General features: G+C 42.1%; 1 protein-coding gene across 2 annotated transcripts; it reads left to right on the forward strand.

Moving 5' to 3' along the window:
- The first annotated feature begins 2,205 nt into the window (after positions 1-2,205).
- Positions 2,206-16,393, forward strand: LOC129814335 (protein ABHD8-like). 2 transcript variants are annotated; one of them, XM_055867409.1, is made up of 6 exons: positions 2,206-2,569; positions 7,656-7,707; positions 8,368-9,164; positions 9,590-9,760; positions 13,554-13,770; positions 14,006-16,393. In XM_055867409.1, the coding sequence occupies exons 3-6, from the start codon at positions 8,377-8,379 to the stop codon at positions 14,219-14,221; spliced, it is 1,392 nt and encodes a 463-aa protein (XP_055723384.1). In that variant the 5' UTR covers positions 2,206-2,569; positions 7,656-7,707; positions 8,368-8,376; the 3' UTR covers positions 14,222-16,393. The 2 variants fall into 2 exon arrangements, with proteins under 2 accessions (XP_055723384.1, XP_055723383.1); XM_055867408.1 differs by lacking the exon at positions 7,656-7,707.
- Positions 16,394-18,237: the final 1,844 nt, after the last annotated feature.

The following is an 18,237-nucleotide window of genomic DNA, read 5'->3' on the forward strand; positions in this document are numbered from 1 at the left end:
CCCTTCTCCCCCCTGGATGTTGAGGGAGGTCCCGTTACTGTCACGTCTACTCCTGCTCCTCCCATCCGCTGTTCGACATCGCCGGTTTACTAACCACCAGTCCTGGCATTCATCATTACACACACCTGGCATTCATCATTAGGCACACCTGGACTCCATCACTTCACTGATTACCTCCCCTATATCTAACTCCCTTCCATTCCCCAGGCAGTCTTGACTGTGTTTCATGTCTGTACGCTACTCGTGTTTCTTGTTTTGTTCCGTTTATTATTAAATCCACCACCTGCACTTGCTTCCAAACTCCCAGCGTCTACATAAGTGACTACCTCATGGAGCTGGTTGAGAAAGCTTTGCACACTCTTGGCATTCACCAAGGCAAAGGGTGGCTACTGTAGAATAGTAAAAATAAAGAAAAACCCTTGAATGAGTAGGTGTCCAAACCTTTGACTTGTACTGTATGTAAATGCATTTATTACCATATATTAAAATATTTTCCATATGACTGATTCTAAGATTATTTTATTAGGGCTACTATTAGCCTCATTGAGCACCTAGGGTACATGAAAACAACGAGTATTGCTACGCCAGACTACTGAAGCCTATTACACATGTGGGAACCTAGTTATTTTATGTGAATTTAAATAAAATGTTATGCCTTGTCTTTGAGTATTCATGTCTCAGAATAATTTTAGTCTGAAACTTCAGGGCGTTTCATGGCCTCCAGTGACAGGCAGATGCTTTTCTAATGCCTCTGAATATCTTTTGTAACATTTGACTAGAATAATACAATTTCATACTTTAAATCCTGCATTTCTAGTATTGTAGCATACTTGTCAGTTTCATTTCTTGTATGTGCACCGTGGATTTTTCTCATATTAGACAGAACTATTTGAATTCAATCACTTTTTGACAACACCACTTTTGATTTGAAGAAAACCTTCCGTATATATTTGCCCATTGTAGAAGTGTTCCGAAAGTTACTTTTTGGACCTGAATGCCAAAACATTCACAAGAACAAGGTGCTCAGTTGACCTAGTTTGCATACCCCACCATACCATGAGATATCCATGTCTTCATCACTAGAAAATCTAAAAAGTTATGCTACTATGCTCTGGCTTCTTGCTCCCACCACAACCCCAGCCTCCTGTTAGGTTCTGTGTTCCTGCCGGGGGGATTTACTGCGGTCACAGCCTGTAGGCTATTTTATAGCCACTCGGTGAGCCTGAAAAAAGAATGAACAGTTATTCACAACATATTTTATATGTAATATTCTGTGTTAACAGGATGTGTTGCTACAATGACAACTGCATTCAAATATCTAATCATGTTTTCCAAGTATCTATTTGATACAAATCTCATGAGATTTACCATTGTATATTTAAGAAATGAACAAGAGACTACAACAAAGTATTACAGTATGATTAATAGTAATTGCTTACAGGCTTCTTCCTCCTCAGTGCTCTCCAGAGTCCCTGGAAGCAGACAGTTACGGTTTTCTTCCTCCCACCTGTAGCAGTGGAGCGGCTGGTGGAGGACAGTTCTTTCTCTGCTGCCTTGGTCTCCCCTGCTACAAGGCTACTCCGAAGGAGTGCATATTTCCACCAGTGGTTAGCACCTCATCACCATAGGCTGCTGCAGTGGGGCCTCAGCCAGAAGCATGCCATCCTGAGGGGCCACAGAGCTTACTGGCAGCTCTCTGGGGGAGATGGAGGGAACCCCAGATGTTTTGGTGTCGATGTTGCTTATGGAAGTGAATCTTCCGCTAAGTGACAGGGAGCTGTCATAGGCAGTGTACTCATCACCATTAGGGAGGTCCACTTGTCGCAGTCATCTAGGTAAAAAAATATATATATATTTACTCTGGTGAGGTCTGGACTGAACGAAACACCATGGCAACACATAAACAAAAAACGGATTTTGGCGTTACAAACCAAGAATATTATCATCCATGACTTTTTTTTTCAGATATCATCGATAAAAAGTATTTATGCATATAAGGCTACATTCAAAGTTTTGCATTTTTATTATAGCCTATTTGGTATAGTTAAATTGCATGGTAACACACACACACGGTATGGGAATCTGTTGTTAGTTTACCCACTCGGGCTTAGCAACTGGAATACAAGACATCCCATTGGCTTTCGTAGGACTAAGGTTTGTAGCCTATTCGCTATCTTTCTTGTCATTCAAATCCAGAAGGAAGTTGACAGGAAAATTCCGTAGATGCTGAGTACAACCAGAATACAACAAGACCAAAAGGGTTGGTAGAATCTCGCCAATCTGCGCAACGCCGAACGATGCTGATCAAAAGAATCTGTCATCAGCATGGGCATTTTAAAATGTAAATTGGCACACCTACCTAGTGTGCATTACTTAGATTTAAAGCCTTATTATATTTGTTGATTAGTAAAATGTAAACCATCTGCAGATGCCCAATTATCATATTGCAGATTGCTTTTGAATTATACCAATGCAACAGATTTTCAACTGCAGTTAATTATTATCAACCTATTGACTAGCGTCTTATGGAAGAGGAGCATCCTATTTCTCATCCTTAATCATCAGTAAGGTAAGGATTTGGTTAGAAAATAGGCATATGCATCAGCAAACGTTGTATGGCAATTACTGGGTATAGGGTTTTATGTTGATACCATACCTAAAACAGAATATTTGAGATTTCATAATGGCAATTCAGATTAATAGATGTCAATCATAATGCGTTGGCATTGTGACATACATTGTGCAACACACCCACTCAATATTGATTTATGTTGTTGATATATATAAATATATATCACTTCCCATAGGCAACAGTAGTGTCCAGTCCAGTTTGCAAATGGTTAAATCTTTCATAACAGGTTTGACAAAATAATGTATGCATGCTCATTTGGCTAAGACTTCATTTGTCTGCTCCTAATGGGACATTATGTAATTTCTGATGTTTACAGGTAGTGTTATGCCCTAGTACCAACATAATTCAACTAGTTATGAATTACACATTTGTATTTTGAATACTGTACATATATGCATCAGAATGTATTTATGTACTGTGTGGGTGGAAAAAAAGATCACATAGTTTACCAAATGTGTGTTAAACATGACGCTTGGATAATCAACCTAATTCTGCATTGCAGATCAAATAGTAAAATGGCTGAATAACATGGTTGAGAGAATTTAGGGCAGTCCACTGGAAAACTCAATCATATTCAAGTTTCACTTTCATATTCAACCTTAATATGACAGTGGGATTTAAATGGCAAGGAACGTTGAGTCGGATGGCCTTTTGCATTTTAATCTCTGGTTGTGGAGTAATGTAGTGATCTTGGAGGGTAGTGCAAGTCTCCTCGCAGTTTAGCAGTCATGCGCTGGTTCATTGCAAGAGTGGCCATCATATCCCCTGGAGGAAAGTCCACCTCCAACATACTTTCTTTTCAGGCTTATATCAAACCTGATATGATTAGATGATGATAACCTCAATATGATATCAGTTATTACATGAGATACATACAGTATATGTGTATAGACATGTATGCCTGTAGGTCATGTCTGGGCTTTCATAGTGCTTACAACACATATTATCCAGTATCCTGACTCCTAAACGTATTGCAATGATTTAGAGGCCAGCTGTGTCTAATGAATGTTGTGATGGTAGCATTTGAACGTATGATTAACGACGCGCTCACTGCTCCTAGACCCCCACCATTTTGATCCGCCAAGGAAGGGAAATCACAAAATTCACTTGGCTCATGAAACAGGATAGTACAGGATGCACCGACCTTCACAACACTCTCAATAAATTATCTCTCTCTCGCTCTCTTTCCCCCCTCCCTCCCTTTTACCTTCTCTCCTTGCCTCTACCCCTCTCAGCCAGACATTGATCCCTGTGTGCCATTTCAATATGTTAATGAGCTCCCCTGTGTGTGTGGATGCATAGAAACAGTCAGCATTAAGCTGCACCTCATGCAGAGGCATCATTTACCAGGATCAATGCCCCCTCCTCTCTCCCCATTACCATGACCTGCTTTCCGATTTCCCATATGTGTGTTAAAATGAACTTCATTAACTTTCCTTTGCTCACTTGCCTGTGCACCTAATTTTCATTGTTTTTCTCGATTGCGTACAAGCATTTTCTGGAACAATGGTGTCGATTTTCTAAACAAAGTGCACAAGACACTGAGCTCTGTGGCCTTTTGCAAAACAACAAATGCGTTTTTTCAAAATGTAGTTGCTCTCTCAAAACATAAATGCGTTCATCAACACTATATTATACCGTTAAAATTGCAAATACATTCATCAAAAGATTAACGCAACCATACTTATTTCTTGAGTCCAAGCAGACAAAACAGAAAGTCAGCCTGTCTTTTAAAAATCCAAGTAGAGCAATAAAACATGTTTTGCATTCACTAATTCATGATGATCAATGTACATCTATCCAAAGGTGCAGCATCATGGGCAATAATTACTCTCCTTTCATACATATTTCACCAAACCTTTCCATACACATCAAATCAAATATTATTCCTGATAGAAAACGAAAAACAAACACATTGTGTGCAGGATTCATTTATCGGTATCATCACAATCCAATTCCATGTATTCATTACATAGGCTGGTTTGCTCATAGTTTTGTAGACTTTCCATTGGCGCACAGAAACACAATCCACAATAGAAATAGGGAAATATGAATACAATGGAGAAAAACAACTGATATGAATGTATAGGCCTTAATCCACTAAGCAAAGCTCTATAATGTAAGTTGATGTTGGAGATGATGCAGATGACTTAGTAGTAACCCAAAGTTACTTAGAAGTAACCTAACTTCATTTTCTGCATCTCTATTTGTACACAATATTGTAAAATTATAATAACTTGACATTCCCCATTTTCCTATATTGTACATGGTATGACACTGATGAGGTGATTTAGAATTTTGTGCAGTAGCTTTTACTTATTGCCGGATCGGTAAACACCATATTGCACATATTTCTCTTATGATGAAACAATGTGTTAATATTCTGTGAACAAACATTTAGGAATTTGTATTTAAAGTTTTGCAAAAGGTGGTCTAAGATATGAAAGTCATGAGTCGTGGCACGAAGCCTCCAACGACGGCCTCCAGTCCGGAGCCTCCAGCGACGGTCCCCAGTCCGGAGCCTCCAGCGACGTTCTCCGGTCCGGAGTCTCCAGCGACGGTCTCCATTCCGGAGCCTCCAGCTACGGTCCCCAGTCCGGGGCCCGCAACGAGGGTCCCCAGTCCGGGGCCCGCAACGAGGGTCAATCGGATTCCACTCTTCAAGATTGCTTCGATCACGTGGACTGGGAAATGTTCCGGGTAGCCTCAGACAATAACATTGACGTATATGCTGACTCGGGAGTGAGTTTATAAGGAGGTGTATAGGAGATGTTGTACCCACTGTGACTATTAAAACCTTCCTTAACCAGAAACCGTGGACTGATGGCAGCATTCGCACTGAAAGCACGCACCACCGCATTTAACCATGACAAGGCGACTGGAAACATGGCCGAATAGAAACAGTGTAGTTTTCCCTCCGTAAGGCAATCAAACAAGCCAAGCGTCAGTATAGGGACAAAGTGGAGTCGCAATTCAACGGCTCAAACACGAGACGTATGTGGCAGGGTCTACAGACAATCACGGATTACAAAAAGAAAGCCAGCTCCGTCGCAGACATCGACGTCTTGCTCTCAGACAAATTAAACAACTTCTTTGCGCGCTTTGAGGACAATACAGTGCCACCGACACGGCCCGCTACCAAAGACTGTGGGCTCTCCTTCTCCGTGGCCGGCATGAGTAAAACATTTAAACATGTTAACAAGACTGCCGACCAAGACGGCATCCCTTTCTGCCTCCTCAGAGCATGCGCATACCAGCTGGCTGGTATGTTTACGGACATATTCAATCAATCCCTATCCCAGTCTGCTGTCCCCACATGCTTCAAGATGGCCACCATTGTTCCTGTTCCCAAGAAAGTCCCTGTTCCCAACTAAATTACTAGTCAAGGATCATATCACCTCCACCCTACCTTTCACCCTAGACCCACTCCAATTTACTTACCGCCCCAATAGGTCCACAGACAATGCAATCGCCATCACACTGCACACTGCCCTATCCTATCTGGACAAGAGGAATACCTATGTAAGATGCTGTTCATTGACTACAGCTCAGCATTCAACAACATAGTACCCTCCAAGCTCATCATTAAGCTTGAGACCCTGGGTCTCGACCGTGCCCTGTGCAACTGGGTCCTGGACTTCCTGACGGGCCACCCCCAGGTGGTGAAGGTAGGAAACAACATCTCCACTCCGCTGATCCTCAACACTGGGGCCCCACAAGGGTGCGTTCTCAGCCCTCTCCTGTACTCCCTGTTCACCCACAACTGCGTGGCCATGCACACCTCCAACTCAATCATCAAGTTTGCAGACGACACTACAGTGGTAGGCTTGATTACCAACAACGACGAGACATATATTTTATACTTATATGTTCTCATCCATTCCTTTACTAGATTGTGTGTATTAGGTTTAGTTGTGGAATTTGTATTCATTAGGTTTGGAATTGTATATATTAGGTTTTGTTGTGGAATTGTTAGATATCACCTGTTAGATACTGCTGCACTGTCGGATCTAGAAGCATAAGCATTTTGCTACACTCACAATAACATCTGCTAACCATGTGTATGTGGTATAAAATAAAATGTTATTTGATTGAATTTAGACATCTCCCCTCACTGTGAATAAATAATGTATCAATCTAGAATATGAATCCGGGGGTGAAGGTGATTGGAGGTGGGTGAGTGAGAGAGGGGTGGACATTAATCAGAGCTCTGCCATTATTTGTTTGTGTGTGTGTGTGTGTGTGTGTGTGTGTGTGTGTGTGTGTGTGTGTGTGTGTGTGTGTGTGTGCGTGCGTGCGTGCGTGCGTGCGTGCGTGTGTGTGAGAGAGAGAGACATGTATATAAGGCAATGGTGGGACCTTAGAGTGAATACCAGGAGATAAATATATGTGTTGATTAAAGCCAGTGTGTCAGGTCAGCTTTTATACGAAGGGTTTCCACAAACTCATCATTAGAAAAGCCTCCCTTCTGTGTAGGCAACACTTTTCTGAGGATTGAAAATGGCTGCCGCAGTTTTCCCCAGACCTCACCGACTGTAGCTATGAGCATGATCTAATAATATCGGTGAACGTTGTTGACTAGAAATGCAATTCAATCAGATGTCTAGCGTTTTATGGATCATAATCTGTGAGCATAGGTAGATCATATACTCCAACTTTACATAAGATAATTTAATAATAGAACACAACCAGCAGTTTATATTCTGTTAAGTTAGCGGAGACACAGTAACATAGGAAACCATGAAGCCTTTATCTAAGTTCCAACACATACTGTAGATATGACACTTCTGTTCTGCTTCCCCTTGATAATCTGTGTGTCTATATTTAAACCGTGTGACATGAAATTCTCAATTTACCAGACTGCCAAAAACCTCTTGAGACATGACTGGACATAACCATCCTGGGAAAGACCCTCGTCTGGTGGTGTACTAATAACCAAACTCCGTTGGCACATGTAGTACATGGAGTGAGCAGTTGGCATGAACCCCGCTGTGCCATTGCTGACATTCTATTTGTACTCTAGGGACCAGCGGCAATTTTGGAAGAGCCGTGACCATTCTTAGTTTTTTGACTAGGTCAGTATGTCAATTGATTCTCCTTCTTCATACTGAAACTCATTTCAACGCATGTATTGTGTTACTGTTGTCTATGGACTGACTTTGAACCCAATGTTAAACTGGCCATTTATGCTGGTGAGTTTTTTAATTGAAAGCTTCATTATTGAGAAACCCTAGCTTGTTTATCATGGAGCAAATGCCAGGTTCAAACGACTGTTTTGTCGTTTTTTTCGTGTGGTGAATTGTTGTGAGAGCCAGTGGTATCTCTTAGTTCAAAGATGTCTGTTGATCTTTGTTGTCTGTTAAGCCTACCAGATCGTTCCTATTATGTGTTGTGATGTATGGGGAGAACATGTGTACGGTCAGAACAATAATGGAAACTCACAGCACCCCTCCTGGGGCACTTTTTACTGTTTTGTTCTTATATTATGTTTGTTGTAAGTTCCAACCTAAGACTTTGTCTCAGACCAAAATGGGGACTGTGTTATATTTTAATTACATGAAATAACTAATGTTATTCACAATATTATGCATACAAAATACTTACCTCATGTTCTTACCACAGTACTTACCCATCCAATTGAACATTTTGTTCTTTTTTCAAGCATAATCAATCAAGTTGTGTTGGTTTTGTTAAGATTGCTCATTGACATTCCTCATGGGTATGTGTCTCTGCAGGCAGGCACCATGCTGACCAGCATTACAGACGGGATCCTGTGCTGTCTGACTGGGAAAGCTGCCAGTCTAGTGATGCCCGTCGAGTCCTCCGAGCCAGCTGACACCTTTGAGTTTGTGGAGGTGAAGCCCGGGAGAGTCCTAAGGGTTCGCCACATCATCCCTGAGCGCCAGTCATCGGTGGTAACGGAGGAGGACCAGGTAAAGGAGCCAGAGCAGGAGAAGGGCAGTGGAAGCAACAACAGCAGCAGTGTGCACTGCAAGCGCAAGATCACTGTCTACCGCAACGGCCAGCTAGTCATTGAGAACCTGGGTGACGTGCTGCACTCGCAGATCCTCCAGTGCCAGGATGGAGACCTAGAGCCCTGTAGCACCGTGGAGGTGGAACTGGCCGACTATAAGGAAGTGCCCACCTCCCCCGAACCCAAACCCACGCCTCCCCTACCCACGGTCGGGGATCAGAAACCCGCGGCGCCTCCTCGCTGGCGCCATCGCAAGCCTAAGCGCACATTGTTGATTGACTCGGAGAGGGAGATCTCCAGCTGCAAGGGGACGCACTCGGATGTGGCGCTCTTTTTCGTACATGGTGTAGGCGGCTCGCTGGACATCTGGGGCAGCCAGCTGGACTTCTTCTCGCGGCTGGGGTATGAGGTCATCGCCCCTGACCTGGCGGGCCACGGAGCCAGCACAGCACCCCACATCACGGCGGCCTACACCTTCTTTGCCCTGGCAGAGGACATGCGTGCCATCTTCAAGAAATACGCCCGTAAACGCAACATCCTAGTCGGGCACTCCTATGGGTCAGTATGCTTGCTTCTCTGTTAAAACGAATGGTCAAGTATCATCTTATGCCTTAGGTCAATTAACATAAGGAATATCATGATAGTAAAGGAATTACAGTATTTGAACATGCCCTGAAACACACCATAAACTGGTCCTGACTATGTCTGAAGAAGAAGAACCAATCAGAGAGCAGGGTTATGACGATGGCATGATGGACCAATCAGAGAGCTGTGTTATGATGAAGTCATGATGAAGCGACCAGTCAGAGAGCAGGTTATTCGATGTCATGATGAAGGACACATTAGAGAGCAGGGTTATGATGATGTCATGATGAATGGACCAATCAGACAGCAGGGTTATGACAATGTGATGATGAATGGACCAATCAGAGAGCAGGTTCCCAAGACGTTATTTTCACTTGTTTGATTATATCCCTTTTCAGGGTATCGTTCTGTACCTTCCTGGCACATGAGTATCCAGACCAGGTTCACAAGGTGGTGATGATCAATGGAGGGGGGCCCACAGCTCTGGAGCCCAGCCTCTGTTCCATCTTCCAGCTGCCTTCCTGTGTGCTGCACTGCCTCTCCCCCTGTCTGGCCTGGAGCTTTCTCAAGTAAGTAAATCATCCCTTCTCTTTGTAGACAAAACAATATTGCAGTGCAGACAAAACAACAACCCATTGCTAGACAAAACAACATTTTGTAGACAAAATAACACCACATCGCTAAACAAAGAGTACACCAATCTATCGCTGTAGACAAAACAAAACCAAGAAACTCTTCATACAAAAAGTATACTGTACACTAGGGTTCCCGACTAGTCGGTTGCCCACAAGGAATTGTATTTGTGTCCCCCCCCCCCAAATAGACTGCAAAACATTTGTGCGCCAGTTCACACAAAAGTTCACGTGAAAATGTGCTCACATGGTTGATGATATTACTAGGTTAACTAGCTTGTTCTGCGTTGCATGTAATCGATGCGGTTGCTGTTTATTTATCATGGAATTACAGCCTACTTCAACTTCGCCAAACGGGTGATAATTTAAGAAAAGCGCATTCGCGAAAAAAGCACAATTGTTGCACAAATGTACCTAACCATAACCATTAATGCCTTTCTTAAAATCAATACACAAGTAAAAAAAAATGTAAACCTGCATATGTAGTTAAAAGAAATGTATGTTAGCAGGCAATATTAACTAGGGAAATTGTGTCACTACTCTTGCATTCAGTGCAAGCAGAGTCAAGGTATATGCAGCAGTTTGGGCCGCCTGGCTCGTTGCAAACTGTGTGAAGACCATTTCTTCCTAACAAAGACCGTAATTAATTTGCCAGAATTTTACATAATTATGACATAACATTGAAGGTTGTGCAATGTAACAGCAATATTTAGACTTAGGGTTGCCACCCATTCGATAAAATCTGGAACGGGTTCCGTATTTCACTGAAAGAATAAACGTTTTGTTTTCGAAATGATAGTCTCCGGATTTGACCATATTAATGACCAAAGGCTCGTATGTCTGTGTGTTTATTATATTCGAATTAAGTATATGATCTGATATTTAATAGCGCAGTCTGACTGAACGGTGGTAGGCATCAGCAGGCTTGTAAGCATTCATTCAAACAGCACTTTACTGTGTTTGCCAGCAGCTCTTAGCAATGCTTGAAGCACAGTGCTGTTTATGACTTCAAGCCTATCAACTCCCGAGATTAGGCTGGCAATACTAAAGTGCCTATAAGAACATACAATAGTCAAAGGTATATGAAATACAAATGGTATAGTGAGAAATAGTCCTATAATTCCTATAATACCTACAACCTAAAACTTCTTAACTGGGAATATTGAAGACTCATGTTAAAAGGAACCACCAGCTTTCATATGTTCTCATGTTCTGAGCAAGGAACTTAAACGTTAGCTTTTTTACATGGCACATATTGCACTTTTACTTTCTTCTCCAACACTGTGTTTTTTCATTATTGAAATCAAATTGAAAATGTTTCATTATTTATTTGAGACTAAATTGATTTTATTTATGTACTATATTAAGTTAAAATAAAAGTAGTCATTGTTCATTCAGTATTGTTGTAATTGTCATTATTACAAATATATTTTTCTCTCAAAATAATCGGCCGGTTAATCGGTATCGGCTTTTTTGGGTCCTCCAATAAATCGGTATCAGTATCGGCGTTGAAAAATCATAATCGGTCGACGTCTAGTTTGCGCCAAGTTGATAAATCTCATAATTTTTCTGAAATTTCGCATGCAGATATTTACGCAAAGGTTATACATGAGGCCCCAGGAAATCAGCTCAAAATTATTTTAATTTAGGGAATCTGTTCCCAAGTTTTCCTGCGCATAAATAGAGGCGCATATGTGATCGTATCCCCATGTAATCAAGATTTGAAATTATTCTGTTTTTGTCGAATAATATATCTGTTTGGGGTTCTTGCGGTACCTTTTTTGTAGTACACAAGTTATTTATAACTATGTTCTGGCTCCCTGACCCTCCAAGGTAAAATCGTCCCACGGCTGAATGTAATTGGGGACCCCTGATGTACACTGTCAATGCTTAACTACTACTGCATACACAAAGTAAGGGGAATTTACACAGAATTTCGAATATCAGATAATACGGATGGCTTCCAACTGGCTCATTCATCCCCCCTACTCTCCCCTGTAACTATTCCCCAGGTAGTTGCTATAAATGAGAACGTGTTCTCAGTCAATTTACCTGGAAAAATAAAGGTATACAAAAAATATATATACAGTCGGGCAAAAAGTATTTAGTCAGCCACCAATTGTGCAAGTTCTCCCACTTAAAAAGATGAGAGAGGCCTGTAATTGTCATCATAGGTACACTTAAACTATGACAGACAAAATGAGAAAAAAAAATCCACAAAATCACATTGTAGGATTTTTAATGAATTTATTTGCAAATTATGGTGGAAAATAAGTATTTGGTCAATAACAAAAGTTTATCTCAATACTTTGTTATATACTCTTTGTTGGCAATGACAGAGGTCAAACGTTTTCTGTCTTCACAAGGTTTTCACACACTTTTGCTGGTATTTTGGCCCATTCCTCCATGCAGATCTCCTCTAGAGCAGTGATGTTTTGGGGCTGTTGCTGGGCAACACAGACTTTCAACTCCCTCCAAAGATTTTCTATGGGGTTGAGATCTGGAGACTGGCTAGGCCACTCCAGGACCTTGAAATGCTTCTTCCGAAGCCACTCCTTCGTTGCCCGGGCGGTGTGTTTGGGATAATTGTCATGCTGAAAGACCCAGCCACGTTTCATCTTCAATGCCCTTGCTGATGGAAGGAGGTTTTCACTCAATCTCACGATACATGGCCCCATTCATTCTTTCCTTTACACTCATCAGTCGTCCTGGTCCCTTTGCAGAAAAACACCCCCAAAGCATGATGTTTCCACCCCCATGCTTCACAGTAGGTATGGTGTTCTTTGGATGCAACTCAGCATTCTTTGTCCTCCAAACACGACGAGTTGAGTTTTTACCAAAAAGTTATATTTTGGTTTCATCTGACCATATGACATTCTCCCAATCTTCTTCTGGATCATCCAAATGCTCTCTAGCAAACTTCAGACGGGCTTGGACATGTACTGGCTTAAGCAGGGGGACACGTCTGGCACTGCAGGATTTGAGTCCCTGGCGGCGTAGTGTGTTACTGATGGTAGGCTTTGTTACTTTGGTCTCAGCTCTCTGCAGGTCATTCACTAGGTCCCCCCGTGTGGTTCTGGGATTTTGCTCACCGTTCTTGTGATCATTTTGACCCCACGGGGTGAGATCTTGCGTGGAGCCCCAGATCGAGGGAGATTATCAGTGGTCTTGTATGTCTTCCATTTCCTAATAATTGCTCCCACAGTTGATTCCTTCAAACCAAGCTGCTTACCTATTGCAGATTCAGTCTTCCCAGCCTGGTACAGGTCTACAATTTTGTTTCTGGTGTCCTTTGACAGCTCTTTTGTCTTGGCCATAGTGGAGTTTGGAGTGTGACTGTTTGAGGTTGTGGACAGGTGTCTTTTATACTTATAACAAGTTCAAACAGGTGCCATTAATAAAGGTAACCAGTGGAGGACAGAGGAGCCTCATAAAGAAGAAGTTACAGGTCTGTGAGAGCCAGAAATCTTGCTTGTTTGTAGGTGACCAAATACTTATTTTCCACCATAATTTGCAAATAAATTCATAAAAAATCCTACAATGTGATTTTCTGGATTTTTTTTCTCATTTTGTCTGTCATAGTTGAAATGTACCTATGATGAAAATTACAGGCCTATCTCATCTTTTTAAGTGGGAGAACTTGCACAATTGGTGGCTGACTAAATACTTTTTTGCCCCACTGTATATATCATTGGCCTACGAGTCTGACCTCTTTTTCCAACATGTTCAGGGCTGGGTTTGCCCATCAGGGAGCCAAAGAGAAGCAGCTGCTGAAGCAGGGCAATGCCTTCAATGTGAATCCATTTGTGCTGCGAGCCATGATGAGCGGGCAGTATTGGCCTGAGGGGGATGAGGTGTACCATGCTGAGCTTACTGTGCCCATCCTGTTGGTGCACGGCATGTACGACAAGTTTGTGCCTATGGATGAGGACCAACGCATGGCAGAGGTAAGGAGACACAAATGAATGAAAACCAATCCATGTGAATTTGGTTCAGATGCTCTACTACTCATGAACGAAAGATAAATTATATAAATTTATATTTTATGATGTGAATTATGAACAGTTCCTATCATGTCACAAGCCTGTCATCTTCAATGACTAATATTAGATTGAATATGGTCAACGTAATCTGTACCACTGTTTTGTATCTTGATTGTAACTATTATCCTTTTTATTTCAGATCCTTCTGTTTGCATTCCTGAAAGTCATTGAGGAGGGCAGTCACATGGTGATGATGGAGTGCCCTGACACAGTCAACACCCTCCTGCACGAGTTTTTCCTATGGGAGCCCGACATGTCCAAAAAGGACACAGTTAAGACTGATCCTGACAAGACTGTTACGGTCAATGGCGTTGTCGTCCAGACACCAAAACCAAACAAGCCCATGGACAAATAACCAGTAAGGAGTTTCATTTTACATGAGCAAACCCAATCCAAGGGCCTGTCTTTGGCAGGTGGCATGTGGTCTTAGGGCTGCTCGCAGGCTGAGAGCTGTTATTAACCGGGCCAGAGTTGGTTGTTGAAGAGGAGGGGATGCAACTGGTGCGCCAAGCTAGAGTGGCATTTGAATGGGACTTAGCACTGTCGAAAGAAGACAGGAAATTATGGAAAGAAGAGAGGCGGAATCTAATACAACGACAGAGATGGGTGTTTCTGTTTCCCCTTTGACAGCTGTCTGTGCTGTTTGTAATGTGGTGTTTGTAATCAGATAGACCTTGGGTCCAGAGGATGTTTTTAAAACACAATATCCATTCGTAATGCTCTGAAGTACCAAACTTGGGTTGGTGAGTGGGCCATTGTCAACCAAAGGGAGGAGGGCATGACTATTAAATGGTCTGTGGATTGCCTTACTATCTATCGTCCATTATCTTGTGAATAATATATCACTGCTGATTGGTGTCCTCCTGTCATCAGTTTAAAGTTAAGGATCTTATAAGACTGGGTCCATATTATGGATTCTCTTCAAGGGAACCATTAACTCAATAGGATAACTGAGAAACAATCCAGATAATGCTAGCCAATGGGTGACTGTGGTGTGTTATGGGAGTAAGATCAGCCAGTTTGCACGAGGTCATCCTCAATAATCATCCCCTATTAAGCAGGTTATAGACTCGAGTGTTGACTGGATGGACGTAGTGGTGAATGGATTGGAAATTGTTATGGCAAATAAACATGCAATAAGTAATTACATAAAGTATGTTGCAGGCATAATAAAGACATACAGCACACCACACACCTAAACAAATTCACCATACAATTTCAACAGCCTCATCAAATATCATCACGCCAAAGGAAAGCTGTTAAAACATATCCTTGTGCAAACTACGTATCTGTCAGTTACAGTCAGCATCTGTCAACTTTGCTGTACACTGTGCATTAACTCACGCTTGAAGTTTAGGGTATCGGTTTGCTTTTGAAACCTAATGATTCATCTATGCACAACATGGAGTGTTTTGCCTTAAGAACATTTTGCGTGTGTTGTCCAATGTTGTGTATTTAGAAACCTATGCTTACTGTATGTGTCTACACTTGCGTATGCATTATCTAACCTAACTGGACCATTTGAAGTTGTTTCATGAATGGGCTTTTTAAGATATTTCGAGGAATTTCTTGACAACATACTTTGACAGTCGAGAAATCCAAAAACCTCCCGTGTCCTCTGAGAGTATAGTCTAAGGGGCATTATGGACAGAGAAGTTGGACCAAAGCTGTAGTGATAAGTAGTCATTTATTTAATAATAGTGATGCCAGTTATTAAATGTCCAATCGTGCAAGTTCAACTCGTTTTACCTCAGAATTTGATGTAACACCATTTAGAATGATGTTGTTCTCCAGTCTACAAGCTAGTGTAGAAAAGTATTTTCCTCCACTGCCCTCCAGTCAATCTGTATGTGCTTACTGCTTGCAATGTCAAAGGTCAACCATGATAAGCTAAAGGACATAACGTTATCAGGTGCTCATTTGTGAATGTTTTTGTGTCTCATAATGAGAATGTGTGATTAATCTGCGATTAAGAAGTATGAAGTACAGTAAGGCATTTTTCTGGTTCGGTCTTTTCGACTGCTGCACACTGTTTATTACATATGCATTATTCTGAGAAAAGAGGCAGGATGATAATGCAATTTCAACAGAGAAAAGAGGAGTTATGAACTGTAGACTAAGATAATGTACTAATAAGTAATGGAAACAAATAGGTTGAGGAACAAACTAGTTCGCCACAGCTGTTGAAAAGAAAATGAATTCATGTGGACTGTCCACTACTATGAAGTGCTTCTGATGCAATGTCTGTTTTTGCACTGTATAGATTGATCCAACAGCAATATGGACTGCAGGGCGCGCACAGTTGCTTCCTCCGCTAAATGTATACAAATCGGTCAGTGTTCCTATCCAGTGTGCTATCATTTGTGGTTCAAAATGTTTGAATGTAATTGATGCATTTATTCATGGACATCAGAACATCATGTACTGCCTGAATGTATATGCATATAAAATTCTGATATATCGAACTGTTCAATTGAGTGTATGAATGTGCCTTTCCTGGCATGAATTAAAACAAATGTTTGCATTATATGGTTGTTTTTGTTCTTCTGTGAATGACTGTATGAACGAATGAATGAGGGCAATTTTGTTGTGAGAGACAAAAGTAACCATGACTTTTTGAGTGTACATTTCTGGCTCTGAGGCCTGGGGAGCCACCTCTGTTTAGGCTACTGTAGCCTCTGCCGAGTCCCCAACAACCGGATGATCCCGTTTTGGAAAGAGAGCCTGTGAAGAAACTTCCGCTTTTGGACGTTAACCACTGATGATCCATTGTATTGACCAGATACCCCAAGGGGCCAGGTTTCCAGTCGGGAAGCACGCCATCCCAGGTACACCATTGAGCTATAATAAGAACTAGAGATAGCCTTCAAGATGGCCCGACCGTTGTTTTTAACGTAATCTACTCACGGTCGCCTACGTCGATTCTTGGGGGCTGACATCTTGCTAGTTCCGGTATCAGGATCCCATTACTACATGCACGCTAGCACTGGAGCCCAGCTGAGCCCAACCTTTGAGCCCAAGCCCAGCATGTGCAGGAGCGGGGACATGCATTCCAGCGCAAGCTAGAGCGGGGTCGTGGATCTTGATTAATGGGGGAGGGGACATTTGTAGGTGCTAAGCACCACCACGCAACCGTGACACAACCACTGAAAAAAGTAGATTTTTTGTTGTTGTCTGCAAGTAAATTATTCAGGACTTAGAGGAATGTACTCTATGTTTCTCTTTCCAAACAGACTAACTGTCTATGTATCTGGGAACAATGGAGGTGTTTGGGGTGAAGAGGACGGTGGACTCAGTGGAGGACATCCCAGCCACTTGGCAGTGAGGTTGTCGATTAATATCGTCTGGGCGCCCGTGAAGGTGTTTTGCAAAGGATGAAAGTCGATTGTACTCAATTTGGAACTGGGCTGCCTCCCGAGCATCAGCCAGGTGCCCCGCTCTGGCCGACATCGAAGTCAGCTCAAAACAAAAGTGACGTAGGTTAAGCACATGGAGTAATGAGTAGGATTCTGTGCTTTCACATGCAAAAGTGATTGCTTTTGATAAAAACCCTTTATCTGCCTTCCCAAAGAAAAACGAGTTTGAAAATTCAAAGACATATTTTATGGGAAAGCGATGTATGTTTCTGAACGATGCACTATGCTGCCTTGTAGACAAATCAAATCAAATTTTATTGGTCACATACACATGGTTAGCAGATGTTATTATGAGTGTAGCGAAATGCTTGTGCTTCTAGTTCCGACATTGCAGCAATATCAACAAGTAATCTAACAATCCCACAAAAACTACTAAAAGGATGGAATAAGAATATGTACATATAAATATATGGATGAGCAATGACTGAGCGGCATAGGCAAGATGCAATAGATGGTATAAAAAAAAAATACAGTATATACATATGGGATGAGTAATGCAAGATATGTAAACATCATTATTAAAGTGGCATTAAGAAAGTGACTAGTGATGCATTTGTTGGAGTGGCCAATGATTTCAAATCTGTATGTAGGCAGCAGGCTCTCTGTGTTAGTGATGGCTGTTTAACAGTCTGATGGCCTTGAGATTGAAAAATAGCTTCTGTCTCTCGGCCCCAGCTTTGATGCACCTCGCCTTCTAGATGGTAGCGGGTTGAACAGGCAGTGGCTCGGGTGGTTGTTGTCCTTGATGATCTTTTTGGCGTTCCTGTGACATTGGATGCTGTAGGTGTCCTGGAGGTCAGGTAGTTTTCCTCCGGTGATGCGTTGTGCAGACCGCACCACCCTCTGTAGAACCCTGCAGTTGTGGGTGGTGCAGTTACCGTACCAGGCGGTGATACAGCCCGACAGGATGCTCTCAATTGTGCATCTGTAAAAGTTTGTGAGGGTTTTAGGTGAC

Source organism: Salvelinus fontinalis, chromosome 17, assembly GCF_029448725.1.
Source record: "Salvelinus fontinalis isolate EN_2023a chromosome 17, ASM2944872v1, whole genome shotgun sequence".
In the NCBI taxonomy this organism is placed as follows: Eukaryota; Metazoa; Chordata; class Actinopteri; order Salmoniformes; family Salmonidae; genus Salvelinus; species Salvelinus fontinalis.